The sequence below is a fragment of the Herpailurus yagouaroundi genome, unplaced genomic scaffold (assembly GCF_014898765.1).
Source record: "Herpailurus yagouaroundi ecotype Mexico unplaced genomic scaffold, PumYag 160, whole genome shotgun sequence".
Classification (NCBI taxonomy): Eukaryota; Metazoa; Chordata; class Mammalia; order Carnivora; family Felidae; genus Herpailurus; species Herpailurus yagouaroundi.
The window spans coordinates 44,156,138-44,175,047 of record NW_024412401.1 but is presented as its reverse complement, the minus strand read 5'-3'; the positions used below and the strand labels follow the sequence as shown (position 1 = coordinate 44,175,047).

At 45.1% G+C, this 18,910-nt stretch overlaps 1 protein-coding gene across 1 annotated transcript in view; it reads left to right on the top strand.

Annotated features, from left to right (window-relative positions):
- STOM (stomatin) overlaps nt 1-18,910 on the top strand; it is a 31,320-nt gene that overhangs the window by 6,284 nt on the left and 6,126 nt on the right. The window contains exons 2-6 of the mRNA XM_040482165.1: nt 7,099-7,202; nt 9,008-9,080; nt 10,133-10,215; nt 14,651-14,854; nt 15,844-15,978. Coding sequence (XP_040338099.1) covers nt 7,099-7,202; nt 9,008-9,080; nt 10,133-10,215; nt 14,651-14,854; nt 15,844-15,978 — 599 coding nt within the window. The remainder of the gene's footprint in view (nt 1-7,098; nt 7,203-9,007; nt 9,081-10,132; nt 10,216-14,650; nt 14,855-15,843; nt 15,979-18,910) is intronic.

Genomic DNA, 18,910 nt, shown 5'->3' with positions numbered 1-18,910 from the left:
GAGCGTCAGTCGGTTGAGCGTCCGACTTCAGCTCAGATCATGATCTCACAGCTTGTGAGTTCAAGCCCCGCGTCAGGCTCTGTGCTGACAGCTCGGAGCCTGGGGCCTGCTTCGGATTCTGTGCCTCCCCCTCTCTCTGCCCCAACCCACTCGCATTCTGTCTCTGTCTCTCTCAAAAATAAATGAACATTAAAAAAAAAATTTATAAGTGGTCTTTTCAAAAAAGAATATTGGGGCACCCTGGTGGTGCAGTCAGTTGAGCATCTGATCTCGGCTCAGGTCATGATCTCACAGTTCTAGAGAACGAGGCTGCACTAATGGTACGGAGGAGCCTGCTCGGGGATTCTGTCTCTCCCTCTCTCTGCCGCTCCCCTGCATGCGTGCGCGCGCGCTCTCTCTCTCTCTCTCTCTTAAAATAAATAAGCTGGGTTTTTTTGTTTGTTTGTTTAAAAAGGAGAATATTTTGTTATCCATGAAAATTATATGAGATGCAGATTTCCATACCCATGAGTTTCACTTGAGCACAGCCTGCCCACCCATGGGCATATTGCCTGTGACTGCTTCTGTGGTGCACAGTAATTGCAACAGACCTTATGGCCTACAAAGCCTAACGTTTCTGGTCCTTTACAGAAAAGTGTGGCAAATCCTGATGTAGAATCTCTGGTGGGGGATAGTGGTGGCCAAAAAGAACACTTATATCCTGAATATTTATGCTTTTAAGAAAAATGAAAAATTGCCCAGACCTTTCACTTCTATCAACTGTTGCCCCTTAAAAAAGTGCTGTTAAGACCATGCTGTTAGTATGTGTTTTGGAGGCCAAACGCCTAGCCCTCTTGTCTCTCCCCACCCAAACTGCACTGTTCTTGGCATTTGACAACACAAAGTGAAGTGTTTCTCTTGCATTCCGGGAAAGGGGAAGGAAAAGATTGTCCTTGAAATGCTGCTTTTCAGGCATTGCAACAATCCTTGGGCTAGTTCTTTTCTTTTTTGTGTATAATGATACAAATGACCCTGAGTTAGATTTTCAGATATTGTGGAAGACTTTTCTGGCCTTTCCCTGAAGAGGACATCTAATCTTTTGAACTTTAGAATAAAATACCAAAGATAAATGGAATTTATTATTAATCCACACGATCTCCAGCAATGCCAAGTTCAGTAGATCTTAAAGTGAATCAGCTGATACAGTATCATTAACAACATGGAGTGCTCTGAAATTATGCCTGCGTCATCCTCTTGAAAAGATTATTTTACTGCTTTTTTGGGAGCCAACCCAACAAAAATTACTGTGCAACTTTTGTTTGTTTGTTTCGTGATTTTGTTTGTTTCCTTCTGTCTCTTCCCAGAAAGTCTTTTGCTTTTATTACTTTGGGAGTCCAGGAGGAGTTTTTCATACCTACTTTACAAATTTTTGTAAATGTTAGAAAGAAGGTATGTGAGGAACCTGCTTGTGGCCGACATGTGATAAACATTCAACAAATGGTTATTATTATTAATTATAAAATATACCTCCAGAATGAGAAAAATTTAAGAATTGTGTGATTTTATCTTTTCAACAAAATTCGTTTACACAGGAAGGATGCATGGAAGTTTTGCTAAGCATATATGCATTGCAGCAAGTTTCTATTTGAGAAAATTGGAACCTAATTGTTCATTAGATGGAACAATGGAATATTATTCAACCTTTAATAATAAAGAATATGTATACTGACATGAAAAGATACTCACAATTGGGGGGAAAGCAGGTTTAAAATAATTATGTATACCATTATTTTATTTTATTTTATTTTTTAAAAAAAGCAGATAGGAAAGGTTTAAAGGACAAATAGCAAGGTAGAAAATAATTGCCATCTAGAGAAAATGAAGGTATAGATAATTTTTCTTTTAAAATAAGAGAAAAAAATGATGTTTTTAAAAATTCATGTTAGTCCCCTGGAGATAAGCCCCATTTGAATATTCAGTTAAACAGTGTTGATGTATAAACTTATATCCATTTTCAAAACCTTGCTTTGATTAGTTAAAATTTTATTTTGGGGCACCTGGGTGGCTCAGTCAGTTGAGCATCCAACTTCAGCTCAGGTCGTGATCTCACCGTTGGGTTCATGTGGGTTGTGGGTTCGAGCCCCACATCGGGCTCGCTGCGGTTGGCACGGAGCCTGCTTCGGATCCTCAGTTCCCCTTTCTCTTTGCCCCTCCCCCCTCTCAAAAATAAATAAAGATTACAAAAATTACTTTAATGCAGTTTTCAGAAGAGTTTTGTAGTAAAAGAAAAGATAAAAACTATGGCCAAGTAGTATTTACAACCAAGTGTCATGGGGTCACCAATCTTTACGAGTATTCCCACCCAGCCAAGTACCAACAAGTATATCAACCAAAATATCTCAGGAATACTGACCGCTCATCATTTATCTTTTACCTCCTACAGCTGGGAGGTATTCAGTCTTCAAGCTAATGAATGAGGAACTTGAAGGAAATGAATTTCATGAAATTTGGGGGAGTAACTGAGAATTTCTATTCCTCTTTGGCCCGTGAATGGTAGATGACTAAGAACTCGTTAGTACCTTGGTGAAGGATAAGCCTCACCTCTCTGAGGAATGTGACTATGTACCTTTATGAGCTATAACCAGATAAGGAAGAATTTCAAGGGTTGAGAATGAGATAGTTCTAGAGGCACCAGAATAATCTGAAATGGTGCCATTTCCCCAGCGTATAAAGAGATTATTTTTTATTGATTTTTCAAAGTTTATTTATTTTGAGTGAGAGTGAGCAGGGGAGGGGCAGAGAGGGAGAGAGAGAATCCCAAGCAGGCTCCTGCACTGCCAGCTTAGAGCCCCACACGGGGCTCGAACTCACAAACAGTGAGATCATGACGGGAGCTGGGATCAAGAGTCAGGCACTTAGCCAACGGAGCCACCCAGGTGCCCCTACATGGATTACTTCTAGCTGAGCCTTTGAAATGTGAAAGTCCAAGTCCAGTTTTCCAGATACGCACTTCATTTCTTACTGCCCTTGGTTTGTAAACTCGTATATTCATTTGAGGATTTCAAGAATAATGTCACGACAGAAACAGAGTGCATGCACACATGTACATACAAGAAGACTGGGCGAGAATAAGAATAAACATCCCATCCTTCCAAAAGTTTCTAGTCTTATATATTCAGGATGCAGAGGTTTGTACTTTGCCTGGAGATAGGAGGTTTGGGGCAGTATTTTAGAAAGCACCAAATGCTGTCAGAGAAGTATTTGCCCAGTGTGTTCCTTATTTGCAATCCATTTCACTTTGGAAACCTAGACCTGAGCCTGGCAGAGAGCCTTCAGACCATTTTGCTATAAGTAGGCACAGCTGGAATTAAGAGGTCTTCCTCTGTAGGGACATCAGATTTCATTCTCAGAACTCCTACCATGCTTTCCAAGTTTGCATACTCTCTTGAGAAAGTGCTCCAGACACAAAAATGTCTTTGATGAGGATTTTTTTTTATTATTAAAAACAAATTTTTTTTTTTAATGTTTATTTCTGAGAGAGAGAGAGAGAGACACAGAGTGCAAGTGGGGAGGGTCAGAGAGAGGGAGACACAAAATCCGAAGCAGGTTCCAGGCTCTGAGCTGTCAGCACAGAGCCCGACGTGGGGCTCGAACTCACAAACTGTGAGATCATGACCTGAGCCGAAGTCAGATACTTAATCGACTGAGCCACCCAGGAGCCCCAGAATTCTTTTTGATTTTTTTTTTTTTTTTAATTCAGAGTCAAAGGACCAAAGGAGTGAATGGACTTAGAACAGGAGCTCTGGAGCAAGATGTCCTATGTTTGAATCCCAGATCTTCCTCCCTCATGTGACCTTGGGAAAGTTTTGTTGTTTCAGTTACCTCCTTTGTAAAATGAAATTAAAAATACTTAACTTCAGGGGCGCCTGGGTGGTTCAATCGGTTGAGCATCCAACTCTTGATTCCGGCTCAGGTCATGATCTTGTGGTTGGTGAGTTCCAGACCCACATTGGGCTCTGTGCTGACAGCTCAGAGCCTGCTTGGGACTCTGTCTCTCACTCTGTCCCTCCCCTGCTTGTGCTCTCTCTCTCTCTCTCTCTCTCTCAAAATAAACAAACAAACATACATTAAACAATATCTTAGGGGCACCTGGCTGGCTTAGTCGGTTGCACAACTGACTTTGGCTCAGGTCATGATCTCGCAGTTTGTGGGTTTGAACCCCATGTCGGGCTCTGTGCTGACAGCTCAGAGCCTGAAGCCAGCTTCAGATTCTGTGTCTCCCCCTCTCTCTGCCCTTCCCCCACTTGCACCCTGTGTCTGCCTCTCTCAAAAACAATAAAACAATAAATAAAACAGTAAAAATATTTTTTAAGGGGCGCCTGGGTGGCTCAGTCGGTGTAGCGTCTAACTTCGGCTCAGGTCATGATCTCACGGTCCGTGAGTTCGAGCCCCGCGTCGGGCTCTGTGCTGCCGGCTCAGAGCCTGGAGCCTGTTTCAGATTCTGTGTCTCCCTCTCTCTGACCCTCCCCCATTCATGCTCTGTCTCTCTCTGTCTCAAAAATAAATAAACATTAAAAAAAAATTTTTTTTTAAACATTTTTTTTAATATTTTTTAAAAATACATAACTTCACAGGGCTTGGAAAGAGTACAATGAGATACACATCTAAAGTAATTGAATACGGTGCCTATAACAAACCACCTAAAAATGGCCACTCTGATTATTGAGAGTTGTGATAATGCCTGATGGAGCCTTCTGCACAGGCAGCATTGTGGCCTTGAGCTTGGCGTATCCTCTCAGTGAATATGTCTACGACCCCACAAATTTTAACTTAGAAACTTCCAGGAGACTGAGAGCACTTTTATTCAAGTATGCGTAGGACGTTTGTTTATCTCCCACTGTGACACAGAATCAGAAAACTACAAAGAATATATAATGTATATTCCTGGTCTTTCATTCTGTGTTTCAGAGCACTTGACCTGGATGCCATCTTGTGTCTCTTCTCTCCTAAGGTCTCAGCCTGAACTCTGCTTATTTCTTGGCCCACCATTTGTTCAAAGGCCCGTCTCACTGTCATCTTTGCCCTTCTGAGCCGTAACAGGTCCCTGGTCTGCCTCTTGCCCTGTTGCCAATCTCCCTCTCGTTATTAAAACAGCTCCTAGAAATAGAACAGATGCTTTCAGTGGTTGATAAGAAAAGTGATAGTATCCCTTGGCCTTCAAAGTCCCTCTGCCCTCCACAAAGAGGAAAAACAAACTAAAAATGAGGAAGACTCTGGATACAGAAAGTGGAAAAACACAAGCCAGGAAGTGAAAGGGGTTTCCCAGGATGGTAGTGAAAGCCAGTCACTGGGACAGCTGTTCACAACACCCAAGAGAGCAAGTCCAGACATGGCTCCAAGAAAGACTCTCTTGGAGGATGAAATTGGTAGAGTACCTGACCTTGAGAGAGGAGATTGAGGTCATTGATGAGCGGTTTGAGGCTGAATCAGTGAGTACATTAAACACTAAGCAAAGGTGAGGGGTGGCCTGGGTGTCTCCGTCGGGTAAGTGTCCGACTTGATTTCAGCTCAGGTCATGATCTCATGGTTTGTGAGTTGGAACCCCGCATCGGGCTCTGTGCTGACAATGCAGAGCCTGCTTGGGATTCTTTCTCTCTCTCTGCGCCTCTCCTGCTCTCTCCCTCTCAAAATAAATAAATAAAATAAACTTAAAAAAAAAATCCTAAGCAAAGGGAAAAAGCAAGACAGTGAAGAAAAACAAAAAGTTGTATGGTACAGAAAAATGAATTAGACGTCCCTGCGTGGCTTAGCTTTGAATCGCATTGACGTATACATGAAATATAAAATGCTGTAACGACCATACAAAAATTACGATGTAATTAGAAGGATGGGTATATTTATGGGCGGAGGAAAAGCTAAATCCCCTTCCACAGTGGAAAGTCAATAAGTAATGCTCAAAACGAAGAGAGCCACAAGGAACAAAATCAGCATGTTATTTAGAAACATGGAGTGTATACCAAAATACTCCGCCAACAGAGCAGCTGCCTTTGAGGAAAGAAAAGCTGAAAGAGGTAAGCAGGGGACTGCCGTCTTTTTGTAGTAGTCTTCTAGAACTTTTGGACTTTTTAAACTTTGTGCAAGTGTAGCTGCTAAAAAAAAAATTAGAACAAGCACAGGTACATAGCAACAAAGGCTGAAAAAGGAGGTGAGAATAATAGAAGGGAGAAAATAGGTTACACATTTTATTTACTCATAAAACGCATGTGTACAAGAGAAAGGTTTGGAAACGTACTCACCATGCGTGGACTGAGTACGTTTCCCCTTCTTCTCCATACTTTTCTGAATTTCTTGCAGCAGGGCGTGTATTACCTTTATAACAAGACGAAAAGCTATTTCGTGTTACAGGAAAGGAAACAATTAGAAAAGTGGAAGGAGAACTGTCTACCCATCCGAGCCCCACTCTGTCCCACCGGTGTGAGTTACCCCTATTCCGTGTTTTCAAAATGTTCTGAACAGAGTGCTCTATGTCTGCACTCACCACCCAGTGTTGTAATGATCTGTTTGTCCTGCCCGCTGAACTTGCCTGATAGCCGGGATTGGGTCTTAACTCCCTTTTACCCCTTCAGTGCAAAGCACGAACCCTAATAAATATTAGGTGCCTAATAAATATCTGCAGGATAGAAAATAACATAGACAGCCTTTGTCATGTTAAGGAGATTAGAAAAAGTGGCACCGGGGCATGTGGGTGGCTCAGTCAGGTAGTCAGGTAAGCATCTAACTCTTGATCTGGGCTCAGGTCAAGATCATGTGGTTCTTGAGTTCGAGCCCCACATCAGGCTCTGCACTGGCAGCACGGAGCCTACTTGGGATTTTCTCTCTCCCTCTCTCTCTGCCCCTCCCCCACTCGTGTGCTCTGTTTCTCTCTCTCAAAATAAATAAACTTAAAAAAAAAGAAAAAGTAGCACCCTGCACTTCAGCGTTGTTGTAAGGATTGCATGGGAAAATCCATGTAAACCAGCTCCAAACTCCAAGCATAAGTGTGTTCAGCGAACAGAGGCTGAAGATGGTCGGAGTGTGCTAATCACCATGATAAGAGTTGTATATTTTTTGTTTTCACAGATAGCCCTAATACGGGCCTTGGACCTTGTGGCTGGATTTTGGTGGCTGTCTCGTTCTTGTTCACAGTTATAACCTTCCCAATATCGGTATGGATGTGCATAAAGGTAAAGAATAGTTCACTTGCGTCTGGAAAGGGGTCAAGCCCTAACTACATAAACCCCCTTTGTGTGTGTGTGTGTGTGTGTGTGTGTGTGTGTGTGTGTAAAAGAGACAGACACCTGCTGGCCTGTAGTTCTTTTTCCTTCATGACTCCTTTAGAAGATTCACTCTAGTCTGTTGTGATGGAACTTTAGAACTTCTTTTCAGGTGGTCTTTCTTATAGGTAAGAAATACCTATAGTAAGGATCACCATTGGGGCGCCTGGGTGGCTCTGTCGGTTGAGCGTCCAACTTCAGCTCAGGTCGTGATCTCAAGGTCCGGGAGTTCGAGCCCCACATCGGTCTTTGCTGCTGTCATCCTGTCAGCACAGAACCCTCTTCAGGTTCTCTGTCCTCCTCTCTCTCTGCCCCTTTCCAGCTCACTCTCTCGCTCTCAAACCACCCCCCCCCCAAAACACGTGGGTATGTTCAAGCTCTCCCACCGCCAAAACAAAAGTAAGGCTCACCATCGAAGTTCAGGATGTGGGACGCTCCTGTCCAGATTCAGGAGGCCAAGGTTTGGTTGCTGGCTCCATTGTTCACCATGTGACCTTTGCCATGTTTCCTTCCTGTGAAATGGGAGGAAGTAACAACACCCACTTCCTAGGGCCAGTGTGAGGATTAAAATAATGTATCTAAACATGTGTATCCCAATGCCTGGCACATGGTAAATGCCCCCTAAATGCTGGTTATTTTTTCCATGAAGTTATTAATACTGTGACAAATGACTATCATTTACATATTCCTAAAGAGATAAAATATGCTCTATAATTTTCAGATAAGTTTATTGTTATGATTTAAGATATCAGGAGACAAACTATGGGGAATTTAGTTTTTTTCTTTCTTTCTTTTCTTTTTTTTTCTCTGTATTCACAATGCATGAGTAACTGAATGATGATGTTAACAGCTGAGGAGTGGGAAGTTATGGATTTGCTCCTGTATACTATTCTATACTTCCCAAATTTTATACCATGAATATGTATTGCTTTTATAATAACTTAAAAAAATAGTAAATACGTATCATGCTTGGTGGGGGTAATAAAATATTGGACATGTGATTTATAGATACTGTTTGGATTTTATTTATTTATTTTTAATTGTTTTTTTTAATGTGTATTTATTTTTGAGAGAGAGAGGGAGAGAGAGAGTATCCCAGCACAGAGCCCGACATGGGGCTCAAACCCATGCACTGTGAGATCATGACCTGAGCCAAAATCAAGAGTCAGATGTTTAACCAACTGAGCCACCCAGGAACTCCATTTATTTATTTATGTATTTATGTATTTATTTATTTAAGTTTTATGTATTTAAGTAACCTCTACACCCGACGTGGGGCTCAAACTCATGACCTCAATATTAAGGGTCCCATGCCCTTCCAACTGAGCCACCCAGGCACCCTGATGCTATCTGGATTTTAGAGAAAAAAAACAAAATAGAGGCATCTAATCTGTTTAGGGCAGAAATACATATTTGAGAAGCTGTTTATGTTGGGGCACCTAGGTAGATCTGTCAGATAAGCATCCAACTGCTGGTTTTAGCTCAGGTCATGATCTCACAGTTCGTGAATTCAAGCCCCCCATCAGGCTCCAAGTTGATGGTGCAGAGCCTGCTTAGGATTTTCTCTCTCCCTGTCTCTACCCCTCTCCTACTTGTGCTCGTTCTCTCTCAAAATAAACAAACTTAAAAAAAAAGAAGCCGTGTATAAATAAATAGTGGATATAAATATTTGCACTCCTCATGTTAAATTATTGTTATTTGTGTTTTTAACCTAGATCATAAAAGAATATGAAAGAGCCATCATCTTTAGATTGGGTCGCATTTTACAAGGAGGAGCCAAAGGACCTGGTCAGTATAAGGGTTCTGGGTGGTCGTCTGGAGACTGGAATTCTTCCTCCTGTTGATGTGAATTCCCTTCCAAGGGCCCTTTCTCTGTTGGCTTAGAAAAGAGTGCATGTGTAACAATAGCAGTGGCACGAGCCAGTCTTGCCACAATCACCCTTTCCTTCCCTTAGCTCCCCTCCCCTTCCCATCCAAGCTGATAACATTATTTTAGGCCAAGAATAGCGGCAGCCATGGAAGTCTGAGCATGAGAATTCCTATTATGCTAAAGGCTTTCAGTCATCGCTTTTGGCAACCTTCACTTAAGCCCCTACTGCATTCCAGGCTCTGGGAATTCAAGGGAGACTAAAATATAGTTTGTGCCCTCAAGGATCTTGCTGTCTAACGGACACCAAAAAGGAAACAGTTACAACCCCGTGTGATAAGTATTAGGATCAAGTAATTGCAGATAGCTGTGGAAACCCAGAGACAATTAACTGACCCGAATTAGTAGGAGGAGACCATCTGGGCTGAAGGTGACATCTCGGCTGAGTCTTGAGGCCTGGAGAGGTGTTAGCCAGAGGGGAGGTGTTCCCCGCGGAAACGGCAACAGGCGCGGAGCGATGTAGAAGGGGGCACGGCAGACCCAGGGAACTGCAGGGAACAGCCCAGCAAGAGCATAGAGCACGAGGACGGGAGAAGAGCTGCAGAGGGGCCTGGGCAGGTTGGGCTGGACCTCGTGTGACGGGTTCAGGGCTTTGCAGTTCAGGAAAGACTTGTGCTTGTGGCTGAGAAAACGGGCCACAGGAGAGAAACTGAAAGATACAGAAAGACTTGGGAAGGATTGCATTGGTCTAAGTGAAAACAAGACGGCCAGTGACAGCGGAGTAAGGAAATGAAATCACGGGCCTCAGTGGCAACAGTTTGGTGGGGGAAGTAAGCAAGAGGATAGCATTCCTGGCGTCTGGCTCAGGCACTGAGACGAACTGGCTTCTTTCAGTTGCCTAAGTGGATTCTCTGACGGTGAACGGATTCGGCGCTGGCGTCTCTCCGTAACATTCTGTGTTTCTTTGTTGCAGGTTTATTTTTTATTCTGCCGTGCACGGACAGCTTCATCAAAGTGGACATGAGAACGATTTCATTTGACATCCCCCCTCAGGAGGTAAGGTTGTCTTTTGCCATGAGTAACAGATGTCACATGTGAAAGTACTTAGCAATGAGCGAGGCAGAGGAGAGCGGTGAGAGCACAGGTGGAGAGCCTGTCGGCCGTCACCTTTTTCGAGCTGTGTGACTTTGAGCAAGTTCCTCAACTTCTCTGTGCCTTAGTTTCCTCAGCTGTGAAATAGAGGTTGTAACAGTAGGACCTACTTTATAACGTTCTCGTGGGGACTACGAGAGGTTATGTGTAGAGTGCTTAGAACAGGGGCTGATAAGTTAGTAAGTGCTATGTAACTGCTTCTTACTACGAAGTGTAACACAATGTTAACTCAAGTGTAATGTTAGCTTTTCATACTTGTCATCACTTTTACTACCACATTTCTCTGCTGCTGGTTTCTGATAGAAAATCCAGCTTAGGGGGCACCTGAGTGGCTCAGTCGGGTAAGCAACTGACTTCGGCTCAGGTCATGATCTCACAGGTCACAGGTTCGAGCCCCGCGTCGGGCTCTGTGCTGACAGCTCAGAGCCTGGAGCCTGCTTCAGATTCCATGTCTCCCTCTCTCTCTCTTCCCCTCCCCTACTCGCATACACTCTGTCTCTCAAAAATAAGACATTTAAAAAAAAAAAGAAAGAAAATCCAGCTTGGTACAATATTCTTCTTAAGGTTTTTTTTTTTTTTTTAAATGAAATTTATTGTCAAATTGGTTTCCATACATCACCCAGTGCTTATCCCAACAGGTGCCCTCCTCAATACCCATCACCTACCCGCCCCTCCCTCCCACCCCCCATCAACCCTCAGTTCTCAGTTTTTAAGAGTCTCTTATGGTTTGGCTCCCTCCCTCTCTAACCTTTTTCTTCTTAAGGTTCTTGATTATACTCTAGATTAATTGGTTAGAAGCCCAAAAATTAGGAACTGCTCATTTGGCATTTTAGATAAAGCCTATAATATTTTAGAATAGTAACTACTTCATGCTATTTCAAACTGTTTCGCAAGTAATATCACAGTTGAAACTCACAGCAGAATCCCTGGAAAGCTTGTAGCTGCCATGGGGCAAAGGGATCCCTCCAGGCCACAGTGGCAGAGCCAGACCAATATCTAGCCTTTTGGGGTCCTCGCCTCATGCTTCTCCCACCGCTGCATGCTAAATGCAATCCACATTAGCTCCATCCTGGCCCGTGACCTAGTGATAGCCAGCCTGGTCCACATGTCCAGGGAGGCATCCTAACCTTTGCAGACAGAAAGCCTGAAAGTAGGATGAAGGGAGAGATAGAAGAATATGTCAAGTGTCTCCTGGCCAAAGGCCAGCTACTCAGCAGGGTGGTGGAGCCCGGCCACGTTGCTTTCTCTTTTTCCCAAATCCAGAAACCAGCCCAGGAACCTCCTTGCTGGTACTGATCCAAGTAGTGGGTGAGGTCAGACTTTGTAATCCACACGTACGTAGGAACACCAGGAATCGCTTTTACCCACCAGAACAAGGCTGGGAGCTGTGCTGTATTCTCTGCACGGATTCCCATGTCTCAGGGAAGGTCGGCTCTCAGAAGGAGCCCCTTTCAGGGTAGCTGGGAGTCCTGGCATTTTCCTCTGTAAACATCACGGGCAGCTGGCCGGCTTGCTGTAAGCTTCTGCCTTCCAGCTGCTGTCTTGTCTCCTGTGAGCTGCTGAATGCAGAGCAGATTGGAACTTGGCGAGCAGTCCTTTTTCCGATCCCCTGTGAACTTCATGTGAAGGAAGATAAATACTCTGCCTACAATAAACAGTAGGAAGAGAGGCGGCAGCTTTAGAAAGCTCTGGCTGTGGCAGAGTCACGAGGGCAAGAAATGGTTTAGAAATGATACACATTTTCCCATCACATCATGGGAACTGATTAATTTTCATGCAAGATGGTAATATACTATTAGGAGTATTTTTAGATTATCAGAAAAAGGATTACCGCTTTCCTGCCTAGCAGGGACTAAACAGCCATATAATACTGTTAGTTGTTATCACTTGCCGTTTACATAGCTCTTTACACCTTTTTTTTTTTATGTTAAGTTTATGTATTTATTTTTGATTGAGAGAGAGAGCAGGGGAGGGGCAGAGAGAGAGGGGGGGGCGGTGGGAGAGAGAGAGAGAATTCCAAGCAGGCTCCTGAGCTGTCAGCCCAGAGACCGAGGCGGGGCCCGGACTCCTGAACCTTGAGATCATGACCTGAGCCAAAATCGAACCAAAGAGCTTCATTCACAAACATCTTACCAGATCTTCAAAGAAACTTGCACAGAATCGGGCAGTGTAATTAGCCCCATCTCACAAATGAGGAATCTCTAGGTCGAGCAGTTTAAGAGCCTCACTAGGGTCACAAAGCGAAGCGGGGTAGAGCCCCGGCACCAATCACTAAATTCCCAGGATCACGTTTCAGGTCATCTCTCATTTATTCACCGCCTGCCGTGGATCCATCCCTCTGCCAGTGCTTGCGATACAAAGACAGACTACTCTTAAGAAACGCCTAGTGGGGCGCCTGGGTGGCGCAGTCGGTTAAGCGTCCGACTTCAGCCAGGTCACGATCTCGCGGTCTGTGAGTTCGAGCCCCGCGTCGGGCTCTGGGCTGATGGCTCAGAGCCTGGAGCCTGTTTCCGATTCTGTGTCTCCCCCTCTCTCTGCCCCTCCCCCGTTCGTGCTCTGTCTCTCTCTGTCCCAAAAATAAATAAAAAAGTTGAAAAAAAAAATTGAAAAAAAAAAAGAAACGCCTAGTCCAGCAGAGAAGCGGTGATGTAGGTCAGCAATACTGGCCGCTGCAAAGGGGCAGTATTTGCAAAGCGCTTTGCAAAGCGCAAAGGGGAAAGTGTTTAAGTCTACCTCGTCTGGCAAGGTTCACAGAGGAGAAGACACTTGAGCTGTGTCTTGAGTGATGAGTAACAATGTGCCAGTCTCATGGCACGCGGGAGAGAGAGGGGAGAGGACATCCAAGCAGAGGGGACACCTGCACGAAGGCCCTGGGACATGCAACGTGGCGCATGTGGGACGCACACCTTGTCCTGTGTAGGGTGTGCAGGAGGGCGTGGGACGGAGTGAGGCCAAAGGGCCTGCAGTCAGAGGACGCCTACACCAAACTAAGGCGCTGCCCTGAAGGTGGTAGGAAGGAGCATTGGCAAATTCTGTGCTTCTAAGCATCTTCATGGAGCGTGCTACAAAGTGGGTCTGTACCCTGATCTCCCCCTGTAACAACGTCCCCCATTCACTTTTTGTTCTAGCAATGCTGTGCTGCTTATATATATATAGCTCAGCAAACCTAGGCTGTGCCATGGCTCTGTGCCATTTCATGCATTATTGTCTCTGCCTTGGATGCTTTCATGCCACCCTCAGAATATTGTTATCTCAGGTTGCCTGGGTGGCTCAGTCAGTTGAGCGTCCGTCTCATGATTTTGGCTCGATTCCAGGGTCGTGAGATCGAGCCCTGCATCGGCACTGAGTGTGGGGCCTGCTTGGGATTCTCTCTCTCTCTCTCTCTCTCTCTCTCTCTCTCTCTCTGCCTCCCCCTGCCCTCCGCCCCTCTCCCCTGCTCATACTCTCTCTCTCTCTATCTCTCTGAAATAAAAATGTAAAGGGTGCCTGGGTGGCTCAGTCGGTTAAGCATCCAACTTCGGCTTAGGTCATGATCTCACGGTTCGTGAGTTCGAGCCCCACGTCGGGCTCTGTGCCAACAGCTCGGACCCTGGAGCCCACTTCAAATTCTGCGTCTCCCTCTCTCTCTGCCCCTCGCCTGCTCACATTCTGTCTCTCTCTCAAAAATAAATAAACATTAAAACAATTTTATAAAATAAAAAAAAAAATTTAATTTAAAAATTAAAAAAAAAAAAAAATGTTATTTCTTCCTTGAAGACACAGTTCACACACCACCCCGGCCACCTACAAGTGTCCTTCCTTTGTCCCATAAAGTCTCCCTTCATTCCCCATCCGCTTTGAAGGAACAGTGCCTGCTGCTGAGCGGTATCTCAGTATTTGTTGACTAACTGAATGAATTAATGGGATTAAGGAATAAGTGAATGTATTTTATTAAAATTCTAAATACACACTCCACTTCCTGACGCTCTGTTGTCTTAGTCCATCCGGGCTGCTCCAACCAAACCCCGCAGATTGGTGGCTCAGGAACAGCAGGATTTCTTACTCACAGTCCTGGAGGCTGGACTCGGGGGCTGAGGAGTGTCCACTTCCTAGATCCTAGATGGCCGTGAGGGTTCAACCCTGACCTGATGGGCGTCTCAAAGGCCCCGCCTCCTAGTGCCATCATGTTGGGGCTGAGGCCTCCGCGTCTGAATTATGAGGGAACACAGACATGGAGTCGATAGGGCTTACTAAAGAAGATCGGCCAATGTTCAAGATGTTCCATAGAACAACATTCCTTGCAGTCATCTTAAAGAAGGAGTTGGTCGGCCGGTGTGCAATCGCTCCCTTTCTGTTACAGATCCTCACTAAGGATTCCGTGACCATTAGTGTGGATGGCGTGGTCTATTACCGCGTTCAGAACGCAACTCTGGCCGTGGCAAATATCACCAACGCCGACTCCGCAACCCGTCTTTTGGCACAAACGACTCTGAGGAACGTTCTGGGCACCAAGAACCTCTCTCAGATCCTGTCTGACAGGGAAGAAATTGCACACAACATGCAGGTGAGGCGTGTGCCGGGGCTGATACCCACCAGAAATCAAAAGATGAAGCAAAGGGTCATTGGTTGTTTGACAGCTTGTTACTCATTCCAACTGGGGGATCACTGGCCTGCCTTCTTCCCTTCGTAGAAAGGTTTTCTCAAACTTGATTTGGTGGAAGGGAATATTTTTCACACAGAAAGCTCATGGGTTAATAGCTCAGATGCATGCATCGTTTTTTTTTTTATTCCCTTCAGTGTAGTTTTGTTTTGTTTCCTGAGAATTAGTCATTAACCTTTTTCTTGAGCATAATAATCCAGAGGCCGTTCTGCAAGACAGTGCAGGTATTATTAAATTCTCGTGTGGGTCCCATGACTTCCCTTGGAACTCCTATGCTTTCCAGTCTTACTTGGGTAATAGATTACAAATTAAACCTGACTTGCTCAACAAAGATAAAGCACTCTAACCTGAGATCTTGTTACTCGTATCAGTGTCATGGTGTGTAGAATCTGTGACCTTACCTGATGTCCACAGCCACCATATGAGACAGGAAGTAGGATTTCATTCCACCCATGGTAAAGGGACCAAGTTGAAGCAGGAGGAAGTAATGTGGCTTACATGGAGTCATATTAGATCAGGAGCCAGCTGGCCACCTGTTTCTATCAGTAAAGTTTTATTGGGATACAGCCACTCCCATTGACTTAGGTATTACCCACAGCTGTTTTTGACCTACATCAGCACAGTTCACAGTTGCAACAGACACTGAAAGTAAACGATCACTGTCTGGCCCTTGTAGGAAAAGTTTGCCAACCTCTGCATGAGCTTCTTAGGAATAGAATCAGGATCAGCTCCCTGGGACCCAGCCCCCTAGCTCAGCCTTCCATCCAGCGCAGGAGAAGTAAGCTCTCTCCCGGCTCTCCCCCAGCGCCCTGTCTGCTCTAGACCCCAGTGCTCTACCGTAGGCCTCTGGGCTGGGCTGAGCATTCCTGGCTTGCCTTCTCTCTTCCTGACAGTGTACCCTGGATGACGCCACGGATGACTGGGGAATAAAGGTGGAGCGCGTGGAAATTAAGGACGTGAAGCTGCCTGTGCAGCTCCAGAGGGCGATGGCTGCAGAGGCGGAGGCATCTCGGGAGGCCCGAGCCAAGGTAACCTCCCTTTCCTTTTCTTTCCTTTTCCTTCCTTTTCTTCTCTTTTCTTCTCTTTTCTTTTCTTTTCTCTTTTTTTCTTTTATTTTCCTTTGTTTTTCTCTTTTCTTTTCTTCCTTTCTCTTTTTTTTTTTCAGTTTGCTTTGCCTGTCGAGTTTTCTTTTTAAGGAAAGCATGGTTGTTATAAAAATGGAAATAATCTTAACGGGTTTAGCCAAGTTGAAAGCCTCCCTATCACTTCAAGCCACAAGCCCCCCCAAGGGGCCACCGCTCATGACAGCTTAGTATATACACCGGGGTTTTATTTGACTAGGGTGTTAGATTGCTGGCCTATTTTGCGTAAGCATGGTCACACCCACGTATCGTTCTGTTCCTTGATCCTTTCACTTAACATCATCCTGTGAGCCCGTCAGTGTGTACAGAGCCATGTCATTCTTCTGTGACTGCATGTCCTGCCCCCCCGCCCTGCCATGTCTCATACTTCATGCTCCAGGTCCCCCACTAAGGACAAAGGAACAGTTCTGGCTTAGAGCAAGTGGACAGTCCAGTCCATGTGCCTACCATTTGTTCCTTACCTGTCTTCTTTTTTGAAGTTTATTTACTTTGAGAGAGAGAGTGACAGTGCATGTGGGATAGGGGTAGAGAGAGAGGGAGAGAGAGAGAATCCCAAACAGCGTGGAACCCAACGCAGGGCTTGAACTCACGAACCGTGAGATCATGGCCTGAGCTAATCCTTGCCTATTTTTGTCTTCTCTTTCATTCTCTCTTTTCTCAGGACCTTCTTCCTTCTTACTGTTCCCTCTTCCTCTCTGTCCTCTTCTTTTTTTCACTCCTCTCATGTCTGCTTTTCCCCCTCCTTCTTGTCGTCACCATCCCTGCCTGCTTTTTGAGCCCACATGGGTGCGTGCCCCGTAGGAGAAGTGTTGAGGAAATATCTATTAATCTAACCTAGGAAAGAGGGTCTCTGGAGCTAATTCATAAGGACACAGGGATATCTCACAAACCCAAGGATGGGAAGTAGAGTCAAGTCCCATCAGGAATGGAGCCAGGGACTGCAGTGTGCTCAAGACCAAAGGGAGCTAATCATTCCATCTCCTGGGCCTCATCTCACTGCTGACAGCTGGAGGGCAGAGTCAACTCTCAAGTTCACACACTTCCCTCAGCTGAACACTAAAGGGGACAGACCCGCCTTGATTCCAGATTCATAGCAGAGAGATTCTCTTTGGCCAAAGTTTGGTCAAAAGGGCAAATTCAGGGGGTGCCTGGGTGGCTCAGTCGGTTAAGCGTCTGACTTCAGCTCAGGTCATGATCTCACGGTTTGTGGGTTCGAGCCCCACGTCAGGCTCTGTGCTGATGGCTCAGAGCCTACTACTTCGGACTCTGTCTCTTTCTCTCTCTGCCCTCCTGGCGCTCTCTCTCTCTCTCTCTCAAAAATAAATAAACATTAAGAACACTTTTTTAAAAAAAAGGGCAAACTCAGATATTAAGTTCCACAGCGCTTTGCCTGTGAATGGGTGAAGGAAGAGGGCCAGTCTTCATCGGAGGGGTTGCTGTGGACTTGACAGATCTCCCAAGACACAAGGGGCAGACCAATCCATTGTTGTTGTTAGGAAATAGGAATAAGGGCACCTGGGTGGCTCAGTCGGTTAACCGTCCAACTTCAGCTCAGGTCACGATCTTATGAGTTTGATCGTGAGTTTGAGCCCCACGTGGGGCCCCGTGCTGACAGCTCAGAGACTGGAGTCTGCTTTGGATTCTGTGGCTCCCTCTCTCTCTGCCCCTCCCCCCGCCTCAAAAATAAATAAACATAAAAAAAAATTTTTTTTAAAGAAAGAAAATAGTAGTAGCTGGTGATAATTGACTAAGCACAGAGCCCTGCCCTTCTAGTAGGATGCCCTTTAAGCCACACGTTGGGGACTATAATTTCTTAGCCAGCATCAAATAGAACAGCAGCTCCTTTGACACTATACCCAGAATTTTCTACTAACCAGAATTGTTAGCTTTTCCTAATGTGATAATTGATGCTCATGAGGGCAACCTGGTAATTCTGTGGAACCTCCAGTACTGCCATCACATTGAGAAGACTCAGTGGTATTTCTGGTAACATTAAGTACGCCCTACTATAATCGAGCTGGTATTTTGAAAAACAGGAATCGCTTTTATCTAGATTACGTCATTAACCGACAGCCCCATTCCAAGCCATACTGAAGAGACTATTTAGAATGTCAGGGCCTGAAGGGTCCTTAGAGATTATCTTCTGAAGCTGACAGATAACGTGGTCCAGAGGCTGCCCCTGCACCCTCCTATTCCCCTGCCGGGAAGCAAGCACAGCACTGTTTTCCCGCTGAGCTTAGGCTTCACCTCAGAACCCTTCTGTTGCCCTTCAGGTAACAGTCCTCAACTGCTTGGCCTTGGCCCTAAAAATGAAACTTATTTGCCATCCCACTATTCAGATGAAAAGATTGAGCCCAGAAAATTCATGTGATTTTCCTCAAGGTCACACGGTCGATTAGTGGCAGTGGAAATCAGAATTCCCCTCTGGCTCCTCTGGGCTTTCCATGACGGACTAAGCCCCTTGGGCAAGTGCTTTCACCAGTTAGGAAAGAGAAGTCCTGATAACGATGGGAAGAGATGAAGGAAGCCGGTTAGAATTCTGAATGACTGTGCTCCACCTGGATGAGACTGTAGGGATCGTCTGGAACAGTCTCGTGGACCTGGGCAGTATCTGTCTTTAAGATTAGGGTGAACACATCGAATCGCAAGGAGTCGATCCTTTCTGTAAAACACAGTAACCCTGCAACAACCATAAGGCTTATATATTCAAAATGGTACAGTCAGGTTCTCATGGAAAGTAGGGAGTCCATTTCTTCAACAAATAAATTGTGAAAGAAAAGGGTAAGAGAGCCTATAGATTAAGAGCCTTCAGAGAGAA